General features: G+C 48.8%; 1 protein-coding gene across 10 annotated transcripts; it reads right to left on the bottom strand.

The window, feature by feature from the left end:
- Window positions 1–6,846: 6,846 nt before the first annotated feature.
- Window positions 6,847–17,997, bottom strand: LOC119515411 (translation initiation factor IF-2-like). Of its 10 annotated transcripts, XR_005213035.1 has the most exons (9): window positions 17,816–17,997; window positions 17,087–17,129; window positions 16,925–16,998; window positions 16,537–16,653; window positions 14,817–14,966; window positions 14,206–14,285; window positions 13,923–14,096; window positions 13,581–13,741; window positions 6,847–7,080 (listed from the first exon to the last, which is right to left on the bottom strand). XR_005213035.1 is itself a non-coding variant. In XM_037811348.1 (8 exons), the coding sequence occupies exons 1-4, from the start codon at window positions 17,816–17,818 to the stop codon at window positions 14,947–14,949; spliced, it is 738 nt and encodes a 245-aa protein (XP_037667276.1). In that variant the 5' UTR covers window positions 17,819–17,997; the 3' UTR covers window positions 6,847–7,080; window positions 13,581–13,741; window positions 13,923–14,096; window positions 14,206–14,285; window positions 14,817–14,946. The 10 variants fall into 10 exon arrangements, 3 of the variants coding, with proteins under 3 accessions (XP_037667276.1, XP_037667288.1, XP_037667278.1); XR_005213033.1 differs by having other exon boundaries at window positions 16,925–17,129; XR_005213031.1 differs by having other exon boundaries at window positions 17,087–17,997.
- Window positions 17,998–19,010: the final 1,013 nt, after the last annotated feature.

Raw genomic sequence — 19,010 nt, forward strand, 5'->3', positions numbered from 1 at the left:
TAGTATTTCCTGTAGGGCAGGTATCTTGTTCACAAAGTCTCTCATTGTCTGTTTGTCAGAAAATATTTTGAGCTCTCCCTCATATTTGAAGGACAGCTTTGCTGGATACAGGATTCTTGGTTGGTGGTTTTTCTCTTTCAGTATCTTAAACATATCACACCACTTCCTTCTTGCCTCCATGGTTTCTACTGAGAGATCCGCACATAGTCTTATTAAGCTTCCTTTGTATGTAATGGATTGCTTTTCTCTTGCTGCTTTCAGGATTCTCTCTTTGTCTTTGACATTTGATAATCTGATTATTAAGTGTCTTGGCGTAGGCCTATTCATATCTCTTCTGTTTGGAGTACGCTGCGCTTCTTGGATCTGTAATTTTATGTCTTTAAGAGATGGGAAATTTTCATGAATTATTTCCTCTATTATTGCTTCTGCCCCCTTTCCCCTCTCTTCTCCTTCTGGGACACCAATGATACGTACATTATTGTACTTTGTTTCATCTTTGAGTTCCCGGAGACGTTGCTCATATTTTTTCATTCTTTTCTCCATCTGCTCCTTTGTGTGTAGGCTTTCAGGTGTTTTGTTCTCCAGTTCCTGAGTGTTTTCTTCTGCCTCTTGAGATCTGTTGTTGTATGTTTCCATTGTGTCTTTCATCTCTTGTGTTGTGCCTTTCATTTCCATAGATTCTACCAGGAGGTTTTTTGAACTTTTGATTTCTGCCGTATACAGGTCCAGTGCTTCCTTTACAGCCTCTATCTCTTTTGCAATATCTTCTCTAAACTTTTTGAATTGATTTAGCATTAGTTGTTTAAATTCCTGTATCTCAGTTGAAGTGTACGTTTGTTCCTTTGACTGGGCCATAACTTTGTTTTTCTTAGTGTAGGTTGTAATTTTCTGTTGTCTAGTCATGGTTTCCTTGTTTATCCAAATCAGGTTTTCCCAGACCAGAACAGAGGGAAGAAATATTCAGTATCTGGTTTCCCTGCAGGTGTGTCTTAGAAAATTGCTCCACCCTTTGATGCCTCGGGTCACTGTGCTTTTCTGCCCAGCAGGTGATGCCTGTTAGCCTATAATTCTTGACTGGTGTGAGGAGGTGTGGCCGTGTTCCCCCAGGCTCTGGGGTCTGGTTGTGAATGGAAAGGGCCCCACCCCTTTCCTCCTAGAGAAGACAGAGCCCCCAGGTGGAGGTCATTAGCATTTCAATGGTCTCGCTCTCTGCTTGTGGTGTCTCCGCCCTTCTCCGAGTCACAGCCCTGGAAACTTAAAATGACTGGGGCTTTCTCCACTGAGCCGAAAAAGAAACAGATAGTCCCCTTCAGACCCAGTCAAGGCGACCCTCCGGCTCTCCCAGGTCAGTCGTCACCCAAAGCCTCTGTCTGTTTTTGGGGATGTGTACCTGTAGTGAGCAGTTCACACTCGCTACTTAAAACCCCAGTTGGAGCTCAGCTGAGCTGTATTCGCTTGCTGGGAGAGAGCTTCTCTCTGGCACCACGCGGCTCCGCAGCTCGGGCTATGGGGGAGGGGGTCTCCCGACCTGGTTCCACAGGTTTTACTTACAGATTTTATGCTGTGTTCTCGGGCATTCCTCCCAATTCAGGCTGGTGTATGATGAGTGGATGGTCTCGTTTGTCCCCCCGCAGTTATTCTGGATTATTTACTAGTTGTTTCTGGTTTTTTGTAGTTGTTCCAGGGGGACTGCTTAGCTTCCACTCCTCTCTATGCCGCCATCTTGCCTCTCGGGATGTTACAATCTTATGTAGCAGAATTGTGGCCATCCTTTTACTTTTAACCTATCTATGTCTTTGTATTCAAAATAGGTTTCTTGTTGACAGCAAATAGTTGGTGCTTGTGTGTATGTGTGTGTATCTCCAATCTGATAGTCCCTTTCTTTTAATTGGGGTGTTTAGACCATTTATATTTAAATCTACATCTTGCTGTTTTCTTTCACTTTGTCTCATTGATCTTTAGGTGTTTTTTCTCCCTCTTTCGCACCTCCTTTTGAATTTAGTATATTTTATGATTCCATTTTATCTCTCTTACTGGCTTTATAAGTTCTTTGGTTTTGGTTTGGTTTGTTTGTTTAGAGCTTGCACTAGGGTTCATGATATATATCTTTACATATCACAGCCTGCCTTCAAATAATGTGTCATTCATGTACAGTGTAAAAACATTACAACAGTATATTTCTCTTTCCTCCCTGGTGGTTTTAAAATACATTTTTGCCTAGGCTTTGAAGGCCAGAGGGTTTTTTTTCGCTTCTCCAGTGGTTTAAGGCTTTTGCTTCATAGTAGAAAAGGGTTCTGGGGGAGTGGGCAGGGCTGCATGCCTGTCCCCCAGGAGCAGCAATTCAATGTGAGTTCTCTTTGTCTGTTTTCTTAGCTGTTCAATATTGATGACACTAGCCCACCCTTGAACTTTAAAAACTTGTTTAAAATTTTAGCACATTTCTTATTCCCTAGCTCCAGTGATGGCCGTCTTTTTCATCCATGCTCAGCCACAGTGAAAGAGTCCATAATCTGTTTGGGTGGGCTTGTCACTCTTTGGAATTCAGTTTACTTCATTGCTTTGCAACTTCACCTCTTAAAACAACCCAAGAAAAGTTATGATTTTTAAAAATATTATCTGATTTCTTCTCACTATTAGTGTAGGAGTGAAGTTCTCTTATACCTTCTATATTTTAACCAGGAGTGAAACCTAGATGTGTGTGTGTGTGTGTGTGTGTGTATTTTGCTTTTAAAAAATTTTTATTATAGTAACATACATACAAGCTAAAATTTCCCTTTTTAACCACTTTCAAATATACTGTTTATTGGTGTTAATTACATTCACAGCATTGTGTTACCATTACCGAAACTTTTCTGTCACCCCAAACAGAATCTCTTTAACAGTTAAACATGAACACCCCACCCCCTACTCCTGCGTGTATTCTAGTTTCTGACTGTATGTATTTGCATATTCTAATTATTTCATATCAGTGAGATCGTACAATATTTGTCCTTTTGTATCTGGCTTATTTCACTCAATATGATGTCTTCAGGGTTCATCCATGTTGTCACATGGATCAGAATATCATTGCTTTTTATAGTTGAATAATATTCCATTGTATGTTTGTCTGTTGATGGACACTTAACTTGGGTTACTTCCATCTTATGGCAATGTGAATACTGCTTTGAACCTCAATGTGAAAATGTATGTTCAAGTTCCCGTTTCTTTGTATATTTTGTAATCTTTTATTGAAAACTGAACTTTTTGATATTTTAATGTGTTGTATGTTGTCGCTGCAATTTAGACTTTGAGGTGTTTCTTCCTTAAGCTTGTACCCTGCTAGTGTTATGACAGAACTTTCCTTGATTGCCAGGAGCTAACAAAAAAAAAGGAGGAGGAGGGAAAAAAGAAAACACTTCTCAGTCTTTGCAGATTGACCTATGAGACCTCTGCTCCAGGACTTATTCATATAATGGGTTGTATGAGAATAGCTTCAGGCCAAAACCTCGGGGCCTCCCTGATCCTCTCTGCATGCAGTGTCATCTGGGGCATGCATGTGTGGTTCTAGGAATTCTCTTCTTTACATGGTTGCAAATGTCCCCACTTCCCTAGGAAACAGTTTCCTTATGGTCCTGGGTGCTGCACTCTGTGTCTTACAGTCAACAGTCTGTTGCCCCAGGCAGTATGACTTGGCCGATCTCCCACAGCATTCTGTAGGAGAGCTCAGTGAGCTGCCTTCTACACAAAGGCAAGTCCCTTTGGCCACCACCAGACAGATTAGGCCAGACATACATGCTCCCATTATCTGTACAAGGAACTGGAGTCAGGGACTGCACTGGGAGGACAGGCCAGCTCTGTGCCTAGCCAGTGACAGGAAAAGTCTTTTTCTTGATTCAGCACTACCCTGATACTGCAGACCCCTAAGTGTTTTCTGGAACCCTGAGAAAAAATGCTTCTGCCAGTTCTTGCTCATTCTCCAAAGCTTCTGTTCAGGGACAGAGCCATGAAGCATTTTATCCCATCATCTTGGTTGGGGCAGGCTTTTCACTCTGTATATTTTAATGCTTTAATTTGTTAATTCTGGGATTTAGTCCCTGAACTGTCTGTTCCCTAAATTTATATCCAGCTAGTGATACGACAGATTTCCTTGAGTGCCAGTAGCTTAACAAAAACAAACCAACCAACACACACAAGAAAATACTTTTCACAGGCTTTGCAAATTTGCTCTTTGTTGGTTGGTGCTCTTCTTCAGAGTTCAGACCTCCTGCCAAGAAGATCAGCCTGAGGCAAAAGTGCAAGATCCTCTCTTGTGAACCTGCCTCTTGTCCTGGGTATGCACTTGTGGCCTTAGATATACCCGGGTTTGCCATTTACAGGAATCCAGATGCTCTTTTCCTATTAAATCAACCCCTCAGCCCCGTTGGGGAAGTCTGTTGTATGTCTTGAATCTGGTAATTCTTTCCCCCAGGCAACTTTGATTTAGTTATTTCTTATGCTGCTTTACCCATGAACAAGCTGCTTCTGCTTGCAGGACTCACTCTAGGAAAGTGAGCCAGAGGGGAATTTCCTGGTTCAGTCCTGCACGCTGCCTACCTGGTAGATTGGCAGTAACATACAGGCACCCCATTGTGTGCATAAGGGTAACTGCTGCTTCCGGAACAAGACCAGGGACCCACTATGGGAGCCCTGACTGGTGCCACACTGCCAGTGTGGAGGAGGGGACAGCAAGGATATCAGTGAGCTGCTCCTAGTTTTTATGTTATGTTTTCTTGGTTTGGCACTTGCTTGGTTTCTGCAACATTTTAAATGTTTTCTGTAGTTCTGAGGAAAATGGCTTTGACAGTTTTTGCTAGTTGTTCAAAGATTTTTGGAGGGGAATGGAATCCTGGAGCTTCTTACACTGCCATCTTGGTCAACCAGAACTCCAAGGGTGGAGCTAGGTATGTTTTTAAAATACATTTTCTCATTGTTTATTGATAATTGTTTTGCATATTGATCTTGTAGACAGGAGTCATCTCTTAGAACTAGGTTATTCCATTTTGAGGGTAGTTCACCTTTTTTCTCTCCAGTCTTAGGACAAGACCTATTGACACTGAATTCATACATGGCAATTGTTCCATTCTGGTGACAGATTGATTTCTAAGCAATAAGGGGGCCAGGGGAGAGAAAGTAATGCTGTCCACAACCATCCTTTGGGCTTCAGGATTATATTGAGAACTGGCTTCAGAGCCAAGGTCTGGTTAAGACAAAGATTTGTCGTAGTCAGTTGATGATTGGACTTTGAGGCATGCATTCAGCACAAGGTCTTCTTTGTGTTATCAAGGACCACTATTTGACTAATTCTCTTCTTGGGGCTTGTCTTTGCTTGTTTTCTTTTGTTTGTTTTAAAGACCCTGTTCTTAGCCATCTGTGAAGAAACTGGAGATTTGTTCAGATGTATGGGGTTTTAGTCTAGTATAGCCCTCCACAGTGATTGTCAGATACCCCTCAGAGGTCAGGCTTTTCTAAATAAGGTAACTAGCAATAGCCTCAAGTCTCAGTTAAGGTGTCTGGGGACAAATACTTTCCCCGGAAACCTTTAATAGTAAGCAGATTGGGATAACTGGCACAGAGTCTGTCCTGGAGCAGGTTCATTGAGTTCTTTAGTATAATTAAATACCTTAAAGGATTAAAAATCCCCTGGCAAACATTGTCTTTGTGTTCCATTTGTTAATATCTTATGAATACGGTTTCTGCCTGAGGGATTGTATACATCCGCAGAGTCTTGGGAAAACTTTATATTTTCCAACAAAGCATTGAGTATACATACATAACAGTCAATCCTGGGAAATGAAAGTAAAGATTTTTGTTCCTTCTGGCCCTGAAACGGGTGTACCACAGAGTCAACAGAATCCTTCCTGGATTCACCAATTGCTAGTGTCTGAACAGCCGGACTCCCTCTTTTCTCAGTGGACCCTTTCTTCCTGGGACCCTTCCGCCACACCCCAACCCCCTCCCCTAGTGTGCTGCAGGGTACACACTGCTGCCAGCTGTGAGGCTGGGCAACCACTTAGCTTCTCCGGGCTGGGCTTGTGGTTCTCCTGTGAAATGGGAGGATTGGATCATACGAACCCCTCACTGAGAGGTTCTCACATCCCTTGGCAGTTCTCATGCGTTGGTAGCAGACATCATTCCTCCTGGTCCCTTAGTACAAAGATCCTCCACCCTGGCCGGAAACAGCCTAAAATAAAATTATGTTTGAAAGAAGACTAATTCTCTAAAAGCAAGCTACCAGAATTATTATTAACAGTTCCCAGAAGTTGGTAGACCTACTCCCAGTACTTCCCACTTAGATTTATGGTTCATGTGTTTTTTATTGTTAATAAAACTAGCACTCAAGTAGCTACACTACTTGGAAAAGTAGAGTCAGGGCAGGTGCTTTCTCTTTAACAGAAGGATGAGTCTGTACACTGGGCTACAAGTGCCAGCTTCCTTCTGCAGCCTTATGTGCCCCTTGCTCCCCTAGAACAGCCATAACAGGCCCCAGCCACCCTTCCACCCCCACTCTCAACAGGTGAGAATGCCCCAAATCTTCCTGCACCCTCCTTGCCTCACCTCACCTCGCTTCCCACCCACATGCCTTCCCCTGGCTTCCCCCTCTGAGTCTTCCCTGCATCCATCTAGGTCCTCTTCCTGGTGCGGCCAACTTTTTCCTTCAGTTTATAACCATGCTCATGTTTCATCATAAAAGGAAAAATAGTAATGTCTCCTGATCTCGGCCCCTAATGGTTTTTGCCCCATCTCCTTTCTGTTACACACACCCAAGCCACTCAGGAGGATTCCTTGTCTCTGCTGCCTCACCACTGTAGGCTGGCTGCTGCCCCCACCTCTGCTAAAATTCTCATCATCCCCTGTCTTAGTTTCCTTGGCAGCTCAAGCAAATACCATGCAATGGGTTGGGTTAAACAATGGAAATTTAATGGTTCACTGTTTGGAGGCCAGGAGAAGACCACATCAAGGCCTCATAAAGGCTTGCTTTCTTCCAGAAGACTGGCATTCTGGGGCTGGCTGCTGGTGATCCTTGGTCCTGGGCTCCTCTGTTACATGGTGTATTAGAGTTCTCTAGGAAAACAGAATCAACAGGAGATATCTATAAATATGAGATTTTATAAAAGTGTCTTATGCAACTGTGGGGATGCACAAGTTCAAATTCCATAGGGCAGGCAGTGAGCTGGCAGCTCCAACGAAGGTCTTAGATGAACTTCTCAGGAGAGGCTGCTGAGGAAGAGAAATTCCATAGGGTAGGCTGCAAGCTGGCATTCTGATGAGGGTCTCTAATGTGGTTGAAGAAGTAGTGAATGTTCTCTCTTCTCCCTTAAAAGTCTTCAGCTGATTGAATTCTCTCATTGTGGGAGACATGCCTTTCGTTGATGTAATCAGCCACAGATGCAATCAATTGACAATTTAATAAAACCAGCCTTCTGGTTGGTTAACCAGCCACAAACGTCCTTGCTGTTATGGTTAGGCCAGTGCTTGCTTTGACCAGACACACTTGGGCACCATCACCTGGCCAAGTTGACACATGAACCTAACCATCACACATGGCAGTGCACATGGTGTCCTGTCCTTTCTCTTCCGGTTCTGTTGATGTTCAGCTTCTGACATTTCCTCTGTGGCTTTCTGTTTCTCTGCCTGAATTTCATTCTGCTCTAATAGGATTAAGACCCACCCTGATTGACTTGGGCCACACCTTAACTGAAGTAAGGAACAACAGGTCCTACTAACAATGGATTCACACCCACGGGAATGTATTAAGAATATGCTTTTCTGGGGTACATAGCTACAAACCACCACACACAAACCCTCACCAAAGGTCACCAACAATCTTGTTAAAGCAATTGACACCTTAAAATCTTGGGTTTCTTTGCAACATTTTGCTGATTACCACTCCTTCCTTCCTCGAAATTCTTTGCCTCACTGTCTTCTTGTAACTTCTACTGGATTCCAGCCGCCTCTCTGGGTCCTCTTTTACCTGCTCCTTGGCCTTGGCTTCCTCCTGTGTCTCCTAAAGACTAGTGGTCGCTGGAATTCTGGCTTCAGCCCTCATCCCCCTTCCCTTGAGCTAGGGGAGGCAATCCTGCCTAGCCCTACCCATTTATGGGCATTTATGGCCTGGAAATGAGACTTTGTGACTTTCTTAGTAATTTTAATGAGGTCTTGTGTGTAAAATACTCAAACAGTAAGTAGTAAACTTTGTTTATTAGCAGTTTAGAGAATTGTGGGAGGCAGGGCTCCTGATTTGCCCTTTAGACCCCATGGATCCAGGCTGTGGTGATACATGAACCCCCTGGAACCTGAATACAAGGCTTGGGCATAGGAGCACTTTTCTGTTTCCATCCTGTTCTCAAAGGATTCTCTGATCCTGAATTTAGCGCTCACTCTCTGGGTGATCTCTCCTCCAGCTCCCACCAAACCCTCAGTATTCACCTCCAGCCCAGCCCCAAACTGGTGTTAAGGAATGGGTGATTTCCCTAAATGGAAGATCATTCAGCCCAGAGCAGGAAGTGGAATGGACTTCAGAACTGGGAGAGGAGAGAGGTGCTAGAGAAAGGCTGGCCCCAGCGAGGAAGTGGCTGTAAAGGTGCTGGCTGACTCTGCACCTGTATTGTACAGTGAGGAGATTGGCTTCAGGGGCACAGAGACAGCTGTGGGGTCAGCCCATTGCTCAGCAAGAACGGGGAGATCACCTCCTCAGCCAGACACTTGCAGTGAGTGCTGTTTGCAAATGACAGGGGTGTCACTGGGCTGACCAAATGCCAGGGGTAGGGTTTCTGCAGCATTCATTAACATTTCATTACACAGATACTCCATGAGCTCTGCCAGTCAGTGCCAGATGCTAGTGATACTGGGGCATCGAGCCCAGGAAGGGCCCTGCTGGCAAACAACCAGCATCCTATTGACAGACCAAGTCAACAAGGAAATGAAACAATGCCAGATAATGAAAGCAATAGAGAAGGTGACTGAAGGTCATGTGGTACTGTGACTGGGGCCATTAATCTAGCTTGGGAGGTCAGGAAAATAAGTATTTTGTCTGAGGCCTGAAAGATGTCAGCCCTGTGTAGATGTGGGGGCAGAGCCTTCAGGCTGAGGGAACACCCCAAAGTAGGAACAAGTCTTATGTGAAGGAAGAAAGTGGCCTCGCCAGCTAGAAGTGAGAGTTGGGGAAATTGTAGGGGATGAGATGAGAGAAGAAGGCAGGGTCCAATCTCATAGGGCTCTGTGGGCCAGGGAGAGGGAGGGGTAGATCTTATTCCAAGTGCAGAGGGGAGGGAGTTAGAGGGGAGGCGTGTTAAACTGAGGAGAAACAGGGTCTGATTGATTTTGGAAAGATTTTTCTGGTTGCTCTATGATAATGGGGAAGCAAGACTAAAAGGATGGAGACCAATTAGGCGGCTACCGCAGTGGTCTAGGTGAGGTGACGGGGGTGGCAGGGAGGGTAGGGAGGTTGGTTGAATTCAGGAGAACTTTTGGAGATAGAGCTGGTAGGTGACTGGACTCTGTCCTGAGCGGCCATGTGGAGAAGATTGTGGGGCCTCCGTTCTACTGAGTATCACCACACCCAGAGCAGGGGACCCTGGGCAGTGTCAACCCACCCTTTGAGGCTCTCTGCTGGAGACCATGGAGACACACCAACCAGTATCCACCCTTTAAACTGGGAAGGCTCCAGGGCCCTTGCTCAGATATGGGGAGGTGAGCCTGTGTGATATATTTAGAAACATAATGGGGTTTCTTTGTGGCCCTCAGCCTTGTCCACAAAGCAGCTTTATAAACATGAATGGGAGGGTGGAGGGTGGGTGGGAGAAGACACAGAGGTGGGTTCTCCATACCCCCAAGCCGGTGTCCCAGGCTGACCCTTGCTCCTTGGTCCTCTGTCCCACCTGGAGAGGCCTCTGGGATCAGAAGCCTGAGGGGTGGGGTAGGGAGGAAAGCTGGGAGGTGGGCCTGTGCTCAGGTGTTCTCTACTGGAGCTCAGGAGGGTCTCCTCCTTGGCAGCCAGCGAGCAGGCAGGATGAAGCTCTAGGCGAGCCTGCTTGCTTGAGGCCCAGCGGGTCTCACCCAGCCCCACGGGGGTCTTCCTACAAGGCCAGGCCCTCTCCCATCTGACTCACATTTCCCTGTCCCTCTGTCCCACACCCCACTCCAGTCTCTCCCCAGCATCCCATAGCTTTTCTTGTTTTTCTGAGCTTCACTGCTTGAAGGGTGGGTGGCAAGGGAGGTGCAAAGCTTTAGGAATCCCCTCAAGAGGCCAAGGGTCCCTGCCAGGTGGGGGAAGGTGGTTATCCAAGCCAGTGAAAGAGGAAAAAGTAGAAGAAAAGACTAGAGGGAATTGTCAGGGAGGGGAAGCTATCATCTTAAGTTTATTTCAGCTGACAGATTAATAATAATGGCTAAAACTAAGCATTTACTTTGTACAAACTATAGTCCTAAGTGTTTTAAATGTCATCTCCATTTTACAGAAGAAAACATTGAGCCTTAAAAAACTCAAGTAATTTACCAAATATAGACAGCAAATATTTGGTACAACTGAGGTTTAAATTCAGGGTTGCCTGACTCCACATCCCCAAATAAAACTAAGATTGTGGTTTCTAGAGTCAGATTGTTTAACGTCAAATCATGACTCCATCACTTATTCTGTGAAAACTTGGGCAAGTGACTTAATGCTCTAGGTTTCCATTTCCTCATTTATAAAATGGCAATAGTAACAGAACCCATCCCAAAAGTTGGCTGAAGAGTGAGTTAATACATGGAAGGTGCTTGGCAGAGAGCCTGGCACATGGTAAGTATTCAATAAACGTGGGTGTGATTACTCGTTGTCGTTATCTTGCCATAAACCTGCAACTGGCCTGAGGTTCGGCTGGAAGTTGCTGTTAGAAGCTGGGACAGTGGACACTCCAGCTCCACCAGCCTTCCCTTCCAGTGCTGACACAGAGGGCCCAGCGCTGCAGCTGGAGGCCCGAATGGTGGTCTGAGGCACTACGAGATTGACCCTGTTCCTAGAGCTGGAAGAAAATCCACTGTACGTTCTTCCTCCTGTGCGTCCCCCTGTTAGAAGAGTGAGAGTCACTAGATCTTCAGTCTTGGGACCATGACCTCCCAAACCCCTGACCCGCTCCTGTCCCCACTCTCTGGGCATTTTCCCTTCTGCCTTGGGCTCTATTGTGGCTCAGCATGCCCTGCCACTAAGCCTGTCTTTATTTAAATTGTTGATAGTTTGTTCATGATTGATTTCTGCATTCATTTTGATTTTTTTTAATATTGCATTAAAACATTTACCTCGATTACTGAGTTTTGGGCACCCCCTTAAATTTAGCACCCAAAGCAAGTGCCTCACCCACCTCACCCCAGTCCCAGCCTCACTCCTGAGGGCTGCTCGAGTGTCCTCGCAACATGGCAGCGCCTCAGACAGAGTGAGTGTTCCAAGGGTGGGCAAAGAGGTACATGCCATGTCTTTTATGGCCTTGCCTTGGAAGACACAATCCATTACTCCATCCTAGTGGTTACACAAGGCAGCCCTTTTCAGTGTGGAAGAGCACTACATGGGAACGTGAAAACCAGGAGACAAGAATCGTGGGGAACCATCTTAACCATCTTGGAGGCTGGCTGCCAAACCTGCTCTCTGGCCGATACCTTAGTGGTTGGGAGCAGCCTCTGCAGGATGGAACCGGGAGTCCAGTGAGGCCTTCCTCCCTTCCACCGCTCTCCCCTCCCTTAGACCCTGAGTGGGACTGACCCAGGGACCCAGGTGGGCCCCCCTCATCTGATCACAGTTCACTGGTCCAGGGAGAACAGCCCTCCCCCAGGATTTTTAAATGTGAGAGTGAGTAAGTCAGTCCCTCTCTGGGGGTAAACTTGGAAAATTTGACCTGGGTTGAGGGGTGCGGTTGCCAGCTGGGCAGAGAAATTAGAAATGAGAGGTGAGCACGAACACACCATTGGATCTTGTCATCCATGAGGTCAGCAACCCTCTTGCCCTGCTTTTTCTATTGCCTGGATTTCAGAATCAGTAAATGTTGAGTTGGGTTTCTGTCACTTCAGCGCCTCTTCCAGGGCTGCCTCCTATGGGAGGTGAAGCTGGGGAGGTGTTTCTCAGTGTGGCCATTGCTTGGGGCTCTTGTTGAAAATGCTAATGCCCAGGCCCCCTGGCAAACCTACTGAGCCAGAGTCTCTGGGGGTGGGTTCCAGGAATCTGAAATTTTAACGATGAAGTTTGAATACGATTGTGCTTGGTGTTACACAGTAAGGCAGATGGCCATTTCTCCTCTGAGGCCTGCAATTCCTGTTGGTTAGTGTGGATGTAGACTGAGGCACTCAGCATGTTGATGGCCCAGGAGGGAGATGTGGGCTCACAGCTTTGGGGAAGGAGTGGAGTTAGGAGCTACGAGAAGAGCATGTGGGCTGTCCAGGCTGAGGAAGGGAGGGAGGGCTGCCCGGAAAGGCACTGGCAGGCAGGACCTGGTTTTGGCTGCTGCTCACGCTCAGTGGGTAGTCTTGGTAAGCCTTGTTAAGTCCCAGCCTGCTTCCTCACCAGTTAAAAGAGGAGGATGGACAAATTATTACAGAAGTTTCCTTACAGCTCTAAATCTCAAGCCTGGGGCCTGGGATGTGGGGGATTTCGTTTCCCAGAAGGCTTGATCCTGGGGTTGGATTGAGGGAAGGGAGTCCCTGAGGAACGGGACCAAGGGCTGATCCCTGGTGTCTCAGTGTGTTCACCTTGCTCCTCCCGTGGGGGTTGGGGTTCTCTCTGGAAAGCCAGTGCCAAGGAGCCTGGGCACTCCAGGGCTTAGCCTTGTTACCACAGCGCCCAGCCAGACTGCCAGGAAGACGTGGGTTTTTCCTGGTTGACAGCAAGAAAACCTTGACCCCCTCCACTTCCTGCCCAGGGGTCAGACACAGGAGAAGGTACTGGGACATGCCACTTAATTGGAATTTGCAGCTTCCTGACCCAGCTCTTCATTTAGACCAGTTCTGGGAGCATGTGCTCAACCAGCAGCATCAGCATCACCTGGGAACTTGTTAGAAATGCAATTATCGGGCCCTACCCTAGACCTCCTGAATTTGAAACTCTGAGAGTTGGTCCCAGCCATCTGTGTTTTCATAAGTCTTCACGTGTTTCTCATATACACTAAAGTCTGAGAACCACTGCTTTACCCTGGGGGCCAACTGTCCCAGTTGTCTGGGATTCTCCCAACTTTAGCACTGAAAGTCCTGAGTCCCAGAAAGCCTTCAGCTCCAAGCAAACTGGGATGGTTGGTTACCCTTAGCTTTAGGTCTCGGGTTCCATTATCCAGTGCCGGGAAACACCACCACCCCACATTGTAATAAAGCAATATTAATTTGCTCATGAATCTGCAGTTTGGGCAAGGATATTTCATCTCTGTTTCACTCTCATCTGGAGCAGCTCTAAGACTTGGGACTGGAGTCATCTCAAGTCTTGCTCACTCCCATCTGACTCTTGCACTGACGATGACTCAAACAGCTGGGGCTGGACTAGCTGAGGCTCTCAGTCATTTCCAGCTACACGTGGTATTTCCAGTATGGCAACTCAGAGTAGAAGGACTTACACGTGTTGGCTAAGGGATCCCAGGAAGCCACGTCCGCAAAGAGAGAATGCCAGTGGAAGCTGCAGCATCACGGAACACCAATTCCAAAGTAGTCACAGGCCCACCCTGATTCCAGGGGAGGGAACAGGTCTCAAGCTCAGTGGAGGAGAGTCAACATCACACTGTAAGAAGAGCACGTGGGGTGAGAGATATTGGTGTTGACATCTTTGGAAAATCCACTCTGCCATACCTTGTCTCCTCCTCAAGCACAGAAAATTGAGGGAAGGGAGTTCCAATAAGATAGAATCCATTCTTCCTTCTCCCTTCCTCCTTTTTATCCTACAAAGTTAATTGAGCACCTACTAAATGCTAGGAACTGAAGGTAGGGACTAATGTACTGCTGCAAATTCATTCATTTATTTTCAAGTCAAGTCTGAGCTCCAGTCCTGAGAGACCGGGGCAACTGCAGCTGCTGGAGAGAGGCACAGGCCTGGGGCACTGGTACAGCTGGGCAGGGCATCCTGGGAGGCTCTGAACCTAGGGACAGGGTGGGGGTAAGAGTGACAAGAAGGATGAAGTGGAGGGGAGAATCAGCTGTGCCTTGTTTTCCTGGATAAATGGTAATAAGGACCATAGCCTTCCTCACCTGGGTGAGGGCTTTCAGGGTTTCAAAGCACCTTCCTTCCCATCACCTGTTTGATTCCAAATTGAGTTTGAGAGCTGTGCCTGTAACATATATTAAAATTTGTCCAGGTCTATTTCCTCTACCTGACAGTGAACTCCACTCGGGGCAGGGACTTTCTTAGAGTCCTCCTTGAGCCCAGCATAGGCCCCCCACCCTTGTCACAACTCCCCATCCAGATCCAGGATTTTCCACAGAGCCGGGCTCATCTGCAGGTACTGGCAATACTGAATGCAGGGCTAGTCTCACTGCGGTTCTCCTTCCACCCCAGCCACTGTGCGCACTTGCTGAACTTGTAAAAATTAAAGGAAAGCAGCCCCACTCTGGGCTGTCGTGGGCCTGTTCCGCATCTTGAATTTCAGCCCCCTACTTTGGCCAGAGCCTTTCAGCAGAGCACAACCTGTATAACCATATGTAGGCTTAGCAGAATCTTCACCCATTTTCTTATCTCCAGCAATTGGGGCCACCGAAACCAGAGCGTCATCTTATTGGCTTTGGCGCCATCTAGTGGACACATTTGGGTTTGTACACAACACAGCCCATTCTTTCCACAAGTAGCAAAACCAGCGACTTACCTGGTCCCACCTAGTGCCCCAAAGTCCCAAATCCACGGTCCCAGCCGCCTCCCACCTCAGCTCACTGCCAGCCTTTTGTTCGACACCAAGTCAACATGCCTTCACCTCAGATCAACAGGAACTCTTCCCCTCAGATTTCAGCCCCTGTACCTAAATTTGTGTACAAAAATGGACATTTGTTACAACAGTGAAGAATGAAAACTAAAAGTCCATTAAGATGGACTATTCCTTAGAATATTATGTAATTCTAGGAATACTATATAATTTATAAGCGTACTTAACTGGAAACATCTCCAGCAAGCAAATTAAAGAACAATATATACAGCATGATCCCATTTACTAAAAAAAAAGAAACAAACCCAGACCTATTATTTACATATAAGTTTGAAAATGCATGGGAGGGGGTAGTCAGGACACACATCAAACTAATATGATTAGCTCTGGAAAGGGAAGGGCTCAGGGAAGGGTGAGCAGGTCTTTCCTTTTGCATTTGTACTGCATATCTTTTTTAAGATTTTAAGGTAAAAAAAAGTTTTTATCTCAGTCTCCCATGTGATGCCAGGATGAACATCCCTGGCCTTCTGGTTCAATCCTTCTTTGTCCCCCTTCCCAGGCCATTAGGTGCCCTGGGAGCAGCTCCTTCTCAGCCCTGCCGCCTCTTCCCCTCACCCCTGGCAGTTGAAGCTCAGTTCTGGCTGTGGCTGCCCACCCCTCTGCACAATGTCCTTCCCAGCCATCGGGCCTCTCCAAAGCACTGATGTGGTCTTGCCACTCCTCTGTGCAAGGCCTTGCATGGCTCAGCCTCACATTTAGGGCAATTCCCTGCTGTATGAATCATCTTGGGAGGCAAGGCTCCTCCTCCCACTTCACGGCTGAAGGGGATCAGCTATTCCTTCTCCCTCCCCTGGACAGCTGGGGTGCAGGACCCTTACCCAGTCTTGGAAAGCTGGGAGCTCTCATTGAGTCCAGCAATGCTGTGGTCCAGTTGTGGTGGTGGCCACAATACAATGGTGTCCTCACTAGACTGTCCCTGGCTGTGACTGGCCATCCAGGCTCCTCTGATCCATGTTTATTTTCTGCATCCTCTTCCCCAGACTTCCAGTCAACTCCTTGAGCTCCTCAGTACCCTCCCAGTAACTCCTTTTCTGCTTGGAGGCAGACAGGGTTGGTTTTGATTGCTGCCTACCCAGACCTGGTCAGGCCTAGGCCAGGCGTATGGAGCTTGGTCCCTGGCAGTCACCGGTAATTGACCATGTGTGAGTGTGATATAACCTCTGGTCCATGTGGTGACATGGTGCTGCTGGTGTAGCAAGAAGTTGTGTCAGGACTCAAATGTTAAGAGTCAGGAAGTGTGACTTGCAAAAGGCAGTTGCCACAAGCATGGAAGACAATTTTGCTGGGTTTTCAAAGTAGTGGCATGGAGGAAGGTGTAAGAAGCTTGGTGATCTCCCCATGGGGGCTTCCCTTGCCTGGCAGGCCTCACCCTGCACAGGCAGGCCACACTGCCACCACTGAGCATGTCTCAGGGAGTTGCTGGAGAGATGCCCATGAGATGTGAGAAGAGGGGCCAACCAGACATGCCCCAGCCCCAGGGCCTCTGCAGACATGTGCTGGTGATACACTTTTTGCATGAATTACAATAAACTGTCACTGTTACAAGAGGTAAGTATGGGGTGCTCACTCCACTAGGCCTCCACCACACCCTCAGTGGGACACTGACCTCTGGAATCCTGTGCCAGCCCTTCAGACCACCTGGCCAACCTTCTCTCCAATGGAGACCCAAGTGGATCCTCTGCTGTCAGGTCATTCCTCCAGGCCCTGCAACCCCCCTGGGTTCCTGCCAGGATCAAAAAACTCCCTTCAAATCTTTCCTGTCCTCTCTGCTCAGACAGAGCCCACACAGCTCAAGTTCCACAGCCATCGTGCAACAAATATTTTTTGAGCATCCACCATGGGCCAGAGTGTGGACAGGGCTTGGCAGAGGCCCTGGTGCTGGGCTCCCTAACCCACCCCATCCCCACCCACCCACACAAAACTCCCCTTGTCCTGAAGTCTTCAGTAACATCCAGCATAGCACTCCTTGATACCCATCTCCTGTTCCTCCACACCTGAGCTGGGTCTGTCCTGCTTCTGCCCCTGGCCTGGAAGCCCTGGGCTCACATGGAATTCTCTCCTACTATGCCTGGGTTGTTGAAAAGACAGCTCAAGTGTCTGTTTTTTCAGGCCAGCTGGGACCGAACCCCAAGCAGCAGCAGCACCAAATAAATTACCTGGATTTTCTGGTTTCACAGTGCAGAAAGCTGTGTCTCTGGGCTTTGTAAACAAGGGAGATATTTTTTAAGACCAAGGGGTGCTGGAGAGTCATCAACCAAACCATCCCCCGACCCCCACGCACCCACCCAGCGACTGGGGCGGCCCTTCCCTGACCCTGGCCTCAGCCTTCCCAAGGAGAGGACGACGCGGGGGCTTGGGGAGGGGCCCGGGAGCTGCCCGCGAGACCGCGACACCCGGCGGGGCCCGGAGAGGCAGGGGGCACGGGAGGGGCGCCCACCGCGCCCGCCAGCAACTTTGACATCTGCAGGAGGCGCCGGCTGGACACAGCAGACCTGAGTTCCGGCCCTGGCTCTGCTCTCTGGCCTGGAGCCGGTCACTCCACCTCCGGGACCGCAGTTTTCCCAGCTGGGAAAACGGGCAACAACGCCCGCCCGCTTTTCTCCCCGGGTGCCCGGCGAGGTGAAGGGAGATGGCGGGCGCGCGGGGCTTTGCAAAGCCACCCGCGGTGGAGCGAGGGCAGGCCGTGAACAAAGAGGGGCGCGCGGGCGGGCGGCGGGTGGAGCCTCGGTGCCCCGGGGGCGTTCCCTCGCCCCTCCCGCGCCGCGCCCCGGCGCCGAGCAGCCCCCGCGGGGCCGCAGGGCGGAGTCCGGGCAGCCGCGCCCCGTAGTCGGCCCTGCGGCGGGCGGGCCTCGGAGCGCAGCAGCAGCGACGCTGACAATAGTCACCATTTCCGCTCGGCGCTCCTCGCTCTGTTTGTTCCTCCTTACTGGCTTGAGCCGCGAGGGCGCTTCGCTTTCATTTTATAGACTTTGTGCCCTAATTTATTTTACTGAAATTAGGTTTTACTACAGATGTGTCTCCTTTTTGTAGTAAGAGAAACGCAGACGCGAGGACCAGACGCCCCAGCGCGCGGAGCCCCCGGCCGCTGTCGCCCCCGCCCGACGTCGGACAGGGAGACTCCGGGCTCGCGGCTCCCGCGCGCGGTGGCCACCAGGGGGCGCCGTCGCCCTGGGCCTCCTGCGCCCGGGGCCGCCCTGACCCCACCGGCGGGCTCGGGCCAGGCCCGGGGACGTGAGCAGCGGTGTCAGCGACAGACGGGCCCTCCCTTGCCCCGGTGCAAGGCGGCCAGGGTCTGATGGCGGAGGCGCGTGCCGGCCTGGACTGGCGGGGTAGGGCCCGGGGTAGTCGCGCGGCTGGGCGTCGCGCAGCCCCACGCCCGGCCCGAACCTCCAGAGGGCACCAGTGAGAGCCCTGAGTTGGGTCGCTGTGTGCGCTCCTCGTGCCTCTGTTTCCCGTCTGTGAACGGAGCATGGGAGTTGCCTCTCTGGTGTAATGCGGCGCGATTCCGAGGCTCCTGCAGGCAATGCTTGGATCCTCCCAGCTTGCCCGTGGGGGGAGAAGGCGGCACCGCCAGCCTGAGAAGCCTTTCCTGCGGACTTTTGTAGAGCGAACACAGATGTCATATAAACTCCTTGTATTTTCGAACCAAAACAATCATTGGAGGGCGGGAGCCAGGTCCTCTAACCCCTATGTGATGTGATGGTGTTACTAATCGATATATGCCTGGGAAATAATGAGCAAATCTTCCTTTAAACATACATGGTAAAGGGAAATCTGTCCTATTCAGGAGACAAGCAGCTGATTATCTGCTTTACAAAGGGATTTCTCCGTTGACAAAATAATTTGCCATGGGATTTCTCTCAACGAAGAAGTTGTAAGCAAATCACTCTTGTAAATATAATACTTACAATGGGCCAGGGGACTTGGGAATGAATCCATCTGTAAATACTTTGGTAAAAATGAATATAGGGCCAAGGGCAGGTGTGAGATTCAGGCCCCAGAACCAGTTCTGGGCCTGATTCTCTCAGGCTCCCTCTATAGCCACCCCAGCAGGGAGCCAGGATTCTGCTCCCCCTGTCC

Source organism: Choloepus didactylus, chromosome 2 (genome assembly GCF_015220235.1).
Source record: "Choloepus didactylus isolate mChoDid1 chromosome 2, mChoDid1.pri, whole genome shotgun sequence".
NCBI classification, from domain to species: domain Eukaryota; kingdom Metazoa; phylum Chordata; class Mammalia; order Pilosa; family Megalonychidae; genus Choloepus; species Choloepus didactylus.

What these genes read in the sequence shown, in the direction of transcription:
- LOC119515411 (XM_037811348.1), bottom strand. Translation starts at nt 17,818, where the DNA reads ATGGTGACTATTGTCAGCGTCGCTGCTGCTGCGCTCCGAGGCCCGCCC. An exon ending in GCAGGACAGACCCAGCTCAG is followed by an intron (nt 16,654 to 16,924) that starts GTGTGGAGGAAC and finishes TGATCCTGGCAG; the next exon opens with GAACCCAGGGGGGTTGCAGG. An exon ending in GCTGGCACAGGATTCCAGAG is followed by an intron (nt 14,967 to 16,536) that starts GTCAGTGTCCCA and finishes ACACAAATTTAG; the next exon opens with GTACAGGGGCTGAAATCTGA.